Raw genomic sequence first — 9,592 nt, 5'->3', positions numbered from 1 at the left:
CAAAACGGCCGTCGAAGGGTGTTGTTCTCTTTGAAATCAGCTCAGGCACTCATAAAATAACCAAAGACAAATTAAGATATTTCAAAGTCAGGAGGATATATGCCTTTACGTTTCAACTATTTCGATCACAAAAATGAGTTCGTTATGAAACGACTTCCATTACTTGTTAACTCATCCTCGTATCATCGTGTCTCCTAACAGAGGACGAAAAAAAGGAGGTTGAAGATACAGAACAAAAAGCTGAACCGGCAGCTGAAGAGGCGAAGAAAGAACCTGAAAAGACGGAACAAAAGGCTGAACCGCCAGCTGAAGAGGCGAAGAAAGAACCTGAAAAGGTAGAAGAACAAAAAGCTGAATCTGCAGCTGAAGAGACCAAGAAAGAACCTGAAAAGGTAGAAGAACAAAAAGCTGAATCTGCAGCTGAAGAGGCAAAGAAGGAGGAACCAAAAGCTGAACCGGCAGCTGAAGAGGCAAAGAAGGAAGAACAAAAAACTGAACCGGCAGCTGAAGAGGCAAAGAAGGAGGAACCAAAAGCTGAACCGGCAGCTGAAGAGGCAAAGAAGGAGGAACCAAAAGCTGAATCGGCAGCTGAAGAGGCGAAGAAGGAGGAACCAAAAACCGAACCGGCAGCTGAAGAGGCAACGAAGGAGGAACCAAAAGCTGAACCGGCAGCTGAAGAGGCAACGAAGGAGGAACCAAAAGCTGAACAGGCACCTGAAGAGGCGAAGAAGGAGGCTGAAAAGGTAGAACCAAAAGCTCAGCCGGCAGCTGAAGAGGCAAAGAAGGAGCAACCAAAAGCTGAACCGGCAGCTGAAGAGACGAAGAAGGAGGAACCAAAAGCTGAACCGGCAGCTGAAGAAGCAAAGAAGGAGGAACCAAAAGCTGAACCGGCAGCTGATGAGGCAAAGAAGGAGGAACCAAAAGCTGAACCGGCAGCTGAAGAGGCAAAGAAGGAGGAACCAAAAGCTGAACCGGCAGCTGAAGAGGCAAAGAAGGAGGAACCAAAAGCTGAATCGGCAGCTGAAGAGGCGAAGAAGGAGGAACCAAAAACCGAACCGGCAGCTGAAGAGGCAACGAAGGAGGAACCAAAAGCTGAACCGGCAGCTGAAGAGGCGAAGAAGGAGGAACCAAAAGCTGAACCGGCAGCTGAAGAGGCAACGAAGGAGGACCAAAAGCTGAACCGGCAGCTGAAGAGGCGAAGAAGGAGGAACAAAAGGCTGAACCGGCAGCTGAAGAGGCGAAGAAGGAGGAACCAAAAGCTGAACCGGTAGCTGAAGAGGCAAAGAAAGAGGAACCAAAAGCTGAACCGGCAGCTGAAGAGGCGAAGAAAGAGGAACCAAAAGCTGAACCGGCAGCTGAAGAGGCGAAGAAGGAGGAACCAAAAGCTGAACCGGCAGCTGAAGAAGCAAAGAAGGAGGAACCAAAAGCTGAACCGGCAGTTGAAGAGGCGAAGAAGGAGGAACCAAAATCTGAACTGGCAGCTGAAGAGACGAAGAAGGAGGAACCAAAAGCTGAACCGGCAGCTGAAGAGGCGAAGAAGGAGGAACCGAAAGCCGAACCGGCAACTGAAGAGGCGAAGAAGGAGGAACCAAAAGCTGAACCGGCAGCTGAAGAGGCGAAGAAGGAGGAACCAAAAGCTGAACCGGCAGCTGAAGAGACGAAGAAGGAGGAACCAAAAGCTGAACCGGCAGCTGAAGAGGCGAAGAAGGAGGAACTGAAAGCCGAACCGGCAACTGAAGAGGCGAAGAAGGAGGAACCAAAAGCTGAACCGGCAGCTGAAGAGGCGAAGAAGGAGGATCCAAAAGCTGAACCGGCAGCTGAAGAGGCGAAGAAGGAGCCTATAAAGGTGGAAGAAAAGGCTGAACCGGCAGCTGAAGAGGCCAAGAAAGAACCTGAAAAGGCGGAAGAAAAAGCTGAACCGGTAGCTGAAGACGCTGAGGACACAGATTCAGAGGCTGATGATGAAGAAACTAAGACAAAAAAGGATGCCGTGAAAAAACTTGCTGCTGAACTTGGCGTTCAGAGTTGGCTGGATAAACTAAAGGAGCAGAAGAAGAAATTGCAAAAAGAAAACAAAGAACTGAAGGCAAAAATGAAATCGGAAGGTTTGTTTTAGAATTATTGTCTTTTAGGTTAAAACTTATGGTGACCAACAATTACGAAACTATAAGTGATATCAAAATGTCAAGCCGTGACGAGGGCCAGATCCACAGACTCCCAGCCCAAAGTACTAGTAACTGGTAAACATCATGAGCAAAACGCTTTCGTTCGTTCAGAGCCTTTTTGTGAAAAGTGACATACAGGGCAGCAAGGTATATTTTATCTCCGTACATCTATGTCAGAGTATATCTGTACCAAAATGACCTGAAGCTGAATTTTCTCTTTTTCAATGAAAGCAACCTGGATCACCGGCAATCCACCATGGGTGATAGAGTCGTCGGGAAAGGAGGAGACGGGTCACGAAGCGAGCAATGTCCTGAACAGCAGCGCAGACTTGTTCTGGAGGGCCGAGTACGCCGAGGAGCAGCATCACAACCACTGGTACATCGTGTTTGACTTCCGTACGGAGTACACGCTGTCCCAGATCAAACTCACCAACGTCGGGGACACAGCCCATGATGTGAAGAGTTTCACCCTCCAAACGTCGGCCTGTTCCAACCCTTTCTGCTGGTCCAACGTCAAAGAGTTCACGGACGTCCCGTCAGGCTCCAAGGCACCACAGGTGTTCGGTGGATTTGAAGCTTCTGCAAGATACTGGCGGGTTTTAGTGACAAGAACTCACGACGGCCTTCAACCGAACATTGTTCAGATTCAGTTCTTTGGCAAGAAAGGTATGTTTAAACAAAATTATAATTTGCTCTGTGATAAGAGAATCTATGTAGGGCTAAGGAAGAGTTACTATGTACTAAACCGTCTTCATGTATGTTTCCCAGGTTTTCATGAATCGGTTTTTATTTCATTTCCATTTTGGATTCCATACTAGATGTTTCGAAATAAACCATCAGTCGAATTGCACTTGTGGCGATATACTGTATAAGGAATGGATTTCAATGGGCGATATCAAGCCAAAAGGGAAGTAAAACGTCCTTGATCTCCTTTTCCAGGAGAGTGGCTATACGGCAACCCTCCTGTGGCCGTGGAATCGTCCGGCAAACCCCGCGCGGAAGGCAGTGACATTTACGACGGCTCCAAAGTTCTTGACGGGAACGCCGCGACCTTCTGGAGTGACGTGCAGGAAGGACAGACCAGCTGGCACATCGTCTTCGACTTCCTGGCCAAGTACGTCCTCTCCGGCCTGCGGATCACCACTGTGGGCGACACCGCGCACGATGTCCGCTCATTCACGCTGCAGAAGTCGACGTCTCCCGGTGCTCCGTACACGTGGACAGATGTCAGGACCGTCACAGATGTCAAGGCTGGGCTGACAACAGCACAGGAGTTCAGCAGTGGTTTCGAGTGCACTACGGCAGCCAGATACTGGCGTCTGGTCATCAACTCCACACACAGCACGCAGCAGCCACACATCGTGGAGGTCAGCTTCTTCGGCTACCCCGGTAAGCTGACAAATCTGTCACATATCCCGTTCATTTCATTTGATTTAATCCATTTCTAAAATTAGCATTAACGTTTATCTGTATTGGTTCCTGTCATTATGGAAACAGAAACCAGAATTGCAACCTTTTCGACCAGACTGTGGACCCAATTGCTCAGTACGCGTCCCTTTTGAAATGTGTGACATGAGAACCGTGTCAAAGTCGTTGAAAGTCTATACCAGCCCCCGTCTCAGGGAAGGTTTATTTCATCTCGTGTATTGAATTTTAGTATTGACTTGTTCTGCTAGTTTATTCTAGGGACGCTGACGATGAGCTTGTATGCCACTCGAAACGGTCGGAAGTTATCTCCGAATCTCATCCAGATGTAGAGATTGAATTTTCTTAAAATATTGTTTACCTGGATGTCTAACCGTCATCAACACAGCTGTGCTTGTTGTTGACTACAGATGAAGCGGACAGCTACAAGCACGTGAAGTCCAATGTGGTGTCTGTGCTGCTGAGTGAGAACAGAGCTCTGAAGGTCAAGGTGGCCGACCAGCAGAAGCTCCTGGAACAGATGATGGCAATCGTCAAAGGTTGCGACACGTGCAGCGACAAGGCCAACCAGCTCGGCCAAGGGCAGCCTGCGGGTGAGTCCTCCCCCTATCTCTCCTTTTGACGAAACCTTAAGCTAAGGGCACAACCCGCCGTACGTTTTTTGGGAGACCACGTCCGCCACGTATTTCTGAAAACGTTCAGGCTCTACAGAGCAGGCGCCTCGCCCGTACTGGCACGTGCGGGGGCGAATCCGCAGCCCGATGGCACACAAAGTTTTGCCTGCACGCAAAGTTTTACGGCGTGTCTGTGTGCTCCAAAATCCATCTGATTCCCTACGAGTTCGTAAGGAGAAGGTACTTACCAATTACGGATCCCAAAAGATTGCCCACCGTATTGACACGTAGACAGCACGTATTTTTGTGCCCTTAGCTTTTACAACGCAGACGTAGACAAACTGAGGTGATAGGAAGACGTTGATCAGTGGAATGTAGAGATGTCGACTATCACAGGCTTTATAGTACAATATATGGAGATGTGCTTATTGCAACTGCCGATGTGCCCATTCTGTCTGCTGTACCCCTCCCCCCCTCACCCTCTTCTCAGTTGGAATTTGTGATGGTCCCTGTTGCTGCTTCCTTTCTAATCTCGAGTGCTTTCGGAGAAGATCCTAGTAAGCCCCTATTTAGAGTCAGCGGTGCAAACTTCAACAAATTCTTGAACACCAGTTGATTTCTCACTGTGATAACTGGACACAGTTTCTGTGATGATACGGCTATAGCTTCTGGACGTAGCCACTTGAACGGAAGCACTCGGGAACATCTGCTGCTTGGAGTTATTGCTGCCCCTAGTCTGCGCCTGTGTAACAACTGTTTCAGCACTTTCTTGGCATTGCATCTGGCGTGTCAACTTAGATCTGGATCTGGTTTTCCAGGTTAAAAATCTGACGCACAAAGATGGCACAGCGACTGCTCACAACCAACTATCTGTTCTCCAAGACACACCTACCACGGGAGGGCCTTCAAGAGTCTGCACTCCCACTTTGAATGCAACTTTCCATATCTTCTTATGAACCACAGTTTTCTATGAAATGCTGCGGCTCCCGTTTAAGTTTTTTTTACCTTACGATTGAAAAGCTTGGTGTCACTAGGAGTTGCCGTGTGTTATTCAAAGACAAGTGACTAAATGATTCAGGGAATCACTTTATGTCTTAGTTTATTCGGAGTAAAGGGGTATAAACGGATTTTACTGAACAGGAGTCCCCATTAGAAGATACGGAGTATTGTGAACACGTATAAAATTAGAGTACCTTTACCGTTTTCAGAAGAAAAGTAGCTCAATCAAAGGTATAAGAATTTGGCGATTTGTTTTTCTAGCAATTCATTCAGGCTCAGAACTGTTGATGTAGAACAATGCAATTGGGCTACTGAGGTGGTGTTGGGGTAGAATCAGTGATAATGGTACCAGGGTCTAGTTCGTTTCGACAATAAGACGGTACTCATGAAGAAAATAAAAGGTTGTTGGAAGCCTGTGTCTACATTTCTTTTATTCCCTTGTGTCGCCAGACGTGTGTGGAAGATCGGTAAGAATTTTTCCATGACGTCGCTAGACTATTCTCTATGATATGTTTTAACTTTCTTCAACAATCAAGGTTTGTTTGCCCTTTGTCGGGTGTAAGAAAGAGTATTTCGGAAGACCTCCAGGTAAATAAAAAAAAAAGGTAAATCACTCATCCTTTATTTGATCATGATGTGCTTTGTTTAGCGGGTAGTAGTGCAATGCGGCTTTGCTACGGCTTTCCTCCTCTGCCAAGAATACTTACCTTCTTGATAAGTGTGTTGGGTTCTTTATCATTCATAGCTTTGGCGTCTGAGGCTAACACTTGAAGTCCCCTCCTTCACTGGACCGCCGGCGTTCTGTCACTATCCAAAGTGCAATCCCCCACATGGTGTCCGGGGTGGGGGTCAAACCCCCAGGTTCATGCAATTTTATCAAAACTTTTCCAAATATCTGCTTTTTAGATTTGTCTGAACTATCAATTCTAAACGTAGGCAGGCTGGGCATGCCGGGCAGTACAATGCAGCTTTGATTTTCTTCTTTGATGGATGGATGACCTTTGCGTCAGAAGTATGATATTGGTTTTTATATGACACATTACAAGGTCCTTATCGATATTTACAGACCTCTGCGAGAATTGCATAGAGGGACTGATTATAATTACCGAAGAGTTGATTACCGAAGAGTTGGCAAGAATTACCGAACAAGAAAACAAAAAGGAGACCAGTGAAGTCGTCGAACCAAAAGTAGGAAAAGAGGCAAAGAGAGACACTGAAACTCAGAAACGAAAAGAAGTGACCCAACAGGAGACGGAGACTGTCAATGAAGCTAAGGAAGTCGTGAAAGAAAAAGAAGAAACGAAAGAACAAGACACAGAGAGTACGGTCATTAAACAAAAGGAAGAAACGACAGAACAAGAGACAGAGACAACAGTACAACAGACGGAGAGTGACGTTCTAAAAGAAAAAGAAGAAACGACTGAACAAAACACAGGGAGAAAAGTCCTGGAACAAAAAGAAGAAACGACAAAACAAGTGACAGAATGTGAAGAGTCAAAGACAGAAACCAACGTCCCGGCAATTGTAAAAGCCCACCGGAATTTAGAGGAACATGCTAAAGAGTTAGGTGCACATGATTGGTTGAACGAGGTACTTAGTGACCTTGAAAGTCCACCGGAAAGTCCTGATTATATAAATGATATTGAAGAAATAACAAAATTCCTTGAAGACAGCCCACCTGGATCAACAGCATCGGAAAGAGGAAGGGAAGTCAATGACAAGACATTTGATTCAAGCAACAATAAAGAAAGCGAGTTTTCAAGTGAAAAGGTGAAACAACAAGCTAAACCGGCAGCTGAAGAGGCGATGAAAGAGACTGAAGATACCGAACTAAAAGCTAAACCGGCAGCTGAAGAGGCGAAGAAAGAAACTGAAAAGACGGAAGAAAAAGCTGAACCGGCAGTTGAAGAGGCCAAGAATGATAGTTTGAAAGCGGAAGTAAAATCTAAACAGGTAGTTGAAGGGGCGAAGAAAGATAATGAAGATACAGAACTAAAAGCTGAACTGGCAGCTGAAGAGGCGAAGAAAGAAACTGAAGATACAGAACTAAAAGCTGAACCAGGAGCAGAAGAGGCGAAGAAAGAAACTGAAAAGACAGAAGAAAAAGCGGAACTGGCAGCTGAAGAGGCAAAAAAAGAAACTGAGGAGGCGGAACGAAAAGCTGAACCGGCAGCTGAAGAGGCAAAGAAAGAACCTGAAAAGACGGAACAAAAAGCTGAACCGGCAGCTGAAGAGGCGAAGAAGGAACCTGAAAAGGCTGAACAAAAAGCTGAACCGGCAGCTGAAGAGGCGAAGAAGGAACCTGAAAAGGCTGAACAAAAAGCTGAACCGGCAGCTGAAGAGGCGAAGAAAGAAACTCAAGATACAGAACTAAAAGCTGAACCAGGAGCAGAAGAGGCGAAGACAGAACCTGAAAAGGCAGAAGAAAAAGCGGAACCGGCAGCTGAAGAGGCGAAGAAGGCACCTGAAAAGGCGGAACAAAAAGCTGAACCGGCAGCTGAAGAGGCGAAAAAGACGGAACAAAAAGCTGAACCGGCAGCTGAAGAGGCGAAGAAGGAACCTGAAAAGGCTGAACAAAAAGCTGAACCGGCAGCTGAAGAGGCGAAGAAGGAACCTGAAAAGGCGGAACAAAAAGCTGAACCGGCAGCTGAAGAGGCGAAGAAAGAAACTAAAGATACAGAACTAAAAGCTGAACCAGGAGCAGAAGAGGCGAAGACAGAACCTGAAAAGGCAGAAGAAAAAGCGGAACCGGCAGCTGAAGAGGCGAAGAAGGAACCTGAAAAGGCGGAACAAAAAGCTGAACCGGCAGCTGAAGAGGCGAAGAAAGAACCTGAAAAGGCTGAACAAAAAGCTGAACCGGCAGCTGAAGAGGCGAAGAAGGAACCTGAAAAGGCGGAACAAAAAGTGGAACCGGCAGCTGAAGAGGCGAAGAAGGAACCTGAAAAAGAGGAACAAAAAGCTGAACCGGCAGCTGAAGAGGCGAGGAAGGAACCTGAAAAAGAGGAACGAAAAGCTGAACCGGCAGCTGAAGAGGCAAAGAAAGAATCTGAAGAGGCTGAACAAAAAGCTGAACCGGCAGCTGAAGAGGCGAAGAAGGAAACTAAAAAGGCGGAAGAAAAAGCTGAACTGGCAGCTGAAGAGGCGAAGATAGAACCTGAAAAAGAGGAACAAAAAGCTGAACCGGCAGCTGAAGAGGCGAAGAAAGAAATTAAAGATACAGAACAAAAAGCTGAACCGACAGCTGAAGAGGCGAAGAAGGAACCTGAAAAGGCGGAACAAAAAGCTAAACCGGCAGCTGAAGAGGCGAAGAAAGAAACTGAAAAGACGGAACAAAAAGCTGAACTGGCAGCTGAAGAGGCGAAGAAAGAAACTAAAGATACAGAACAAAAAGCTGAACTGGCAGCTGAAGAGGCGAAGAAAGAAACTGAAAAGACGGAACAAAAAGCTGAACTGGCAGCTGAAGAGGCGAAGAAAGAAACTAAAGATACAGAACAAAAAGTGGAACCGGCAGCTGAAGAGGCGAAGAAGGAACCTGAAAAGGCGGAACAAAAAGCTGAACCGGCAGCTGAAGAGGCGAAGAAAGAAACTAAAGATACAGAACAAAAAGCTGAACCGGCAGCTGAAGAGGCGAAGAAGGAACCTGAAAAGGCGGAACAAAAAGCTGAACCGGCAGCTGAAGAGGCGAAGAAAGAAACTGAAGATACAGAACAAAAAGTGGAACCGGCAGCTGAAGAGGCGAAGAAGGAACCTGAAAAGGCGGAACAAAAAGCTGAACCGGCAGCTGAAGAGGCGAAGAAAGAAACTAAAGATACAGAACAAAAAGCTGAACCGATAGCTGAAGAGGCGAAGAAGGAACCTGAAAAGGCGGAACAAAAAGCTGAACCGGCAGCTGAAGAGGCGAAGAAAGAAACTAAAGATACAGAACAAAAAGTGGAACCGGCAGCTGAAGAGGCGAAGAAGGAACCTGAAAAGGCGGAACAAAAAGCTGAACCGGCAGCTGAAGAGGCGAAGAAAGAAACTGAAGATACAGAACTAAAAGCTGACCTGGCAGCTGAAGAGGCGAAGAAGAAACCTGAAAAGGCGGAACAAAAAGCTGAACCGGCAGCTGAAGAGGCGAAGAAGGAACCTGAAAAAGAGGAACAAAAAGTGGAACCGGCAGCTGAAGAGGCGAAGAAGGAACCTGAAAAGGCGGAACAAAAAGTGGAACCGGCAGCTGAAGAGGCGAAGAAGGAACCTGAAAAGGCAGAAGAAAAAGTGGAACCGGCAGCTGAAGAGGCGAAGAAGGAACCTGAAAAGGCAGAACAAAAAGTGGAACTGGCAGCTGAAGAGGCAAAGAAGGAACCTGGAAAGGCGGAACAAAAAGTGGAACCAGTAGCTGAAGAGGCGAAG

At 46.7% G+C, this 9,592-nt stretch overlaps 2 protein-coding genes across 2 annotated transcripts in view; both read left to right on the top strand.

Annotated features, from left to right (window-relative positions):
* The window catches only part of LOC118429294, a 9,025-nt gene extending 3,432 nt beyond the window's left edge, over window positions 1-5,593 (top strand). The window contains exons 6-12 of the mRNA XM_035839775.1: window positions 202-559; window positions 1,153-1,237; window positions 1,700-2,105; window positions 2,397-2,831; window positions 3,105-3,554; window positions 4,001-4,183; window positions 5,023-5,593. Coding sequence (XP_035695668.1) covers window positions 202-559; window positions 1,153-1,237; window positions 1,700-2,105; window positions 2,397-2,831; window positions 3,105-3,554; window positions 4,001-4,183; window positions 5,023-5,027 — 1,922 coding nt within the window. The 3' untranslated portion in view covers window positions 5,028-5,593. The remainder of the gene's footprint in view (window positions 1-201; window positions 560-1,152; window positions 1,238-1,699; window positions 2,106-2,396; window positions 2,832-3,104; window positions 3,555-4,000; window positions 4,184-5,022) is intronic.
* A 440-nt stretch (window positions 5,594-6,033) lies between these two features.
* LOC118429293 (neurofilament heavy polypeptide-like) lies at window positions 6,034-9,578 on the top strand. Its single transcript, XM_035839774.1, has 4 exons — window positions 6,034-6,064; window positions 6,270-8,393; window positions 8,436-8,959; window positions 9,255-9,578. The coding sequence occupies exons 1-4, from the start codon at window positions 6,034-6,036 to the stop codon at window positions 9,576-9,578; spliced, it is 3,003 nt and encodes a 1,000-aa protein (XP_035695667.1).
* Window positions 9,579-9,592: the final 14 nt, after the last annotated feature.

Source organism: Branchiostoma floridae, chromosome 13 (genome assembly GCF_000003815.2).
Source record: "Branchiostoma floridae strain S238N-H82 chromosome 13, Bfl_VNyyK, whole genome shotgun sequence".
In the NCBI taxonomy this organism is placed as follows: domain Eukaryota; kingdom Metazoa; phylum Chordata; class Leptocardii; order Amphioxiformes; family Branchiostomatidae; genus Branchiostoma; species Branchiostoma floridae.
Note: the sequence above shows the minus strand (reverse complement) of the source record. Positions and strands in the feature narration are given on the sequence as shown.

Bases quoted from the DNA above. Each gene is read 5' to 3' on its own strand.
- LOC118429293 (XM_035839774.1), top strand. From the start codon at position 6,034: ATGGTGTCCGGGGTGGGGGTCAAACCCCCAG. The intron at 6,065-6,269 runs GTTCATGCAATT...CGATATTTACAG, and splicing joins GGTGGGGGTCAAACCCCCAG to ACCTCTGCGAGAATTGCATA. The intron at 8,960-9,254 runs GCGGAACAAAAA...CTGACCTGGCAG, and splicing joins CGAAGAAGGAACCTGAAAAG to CTGAAGAGGCGAAGAAGAAA.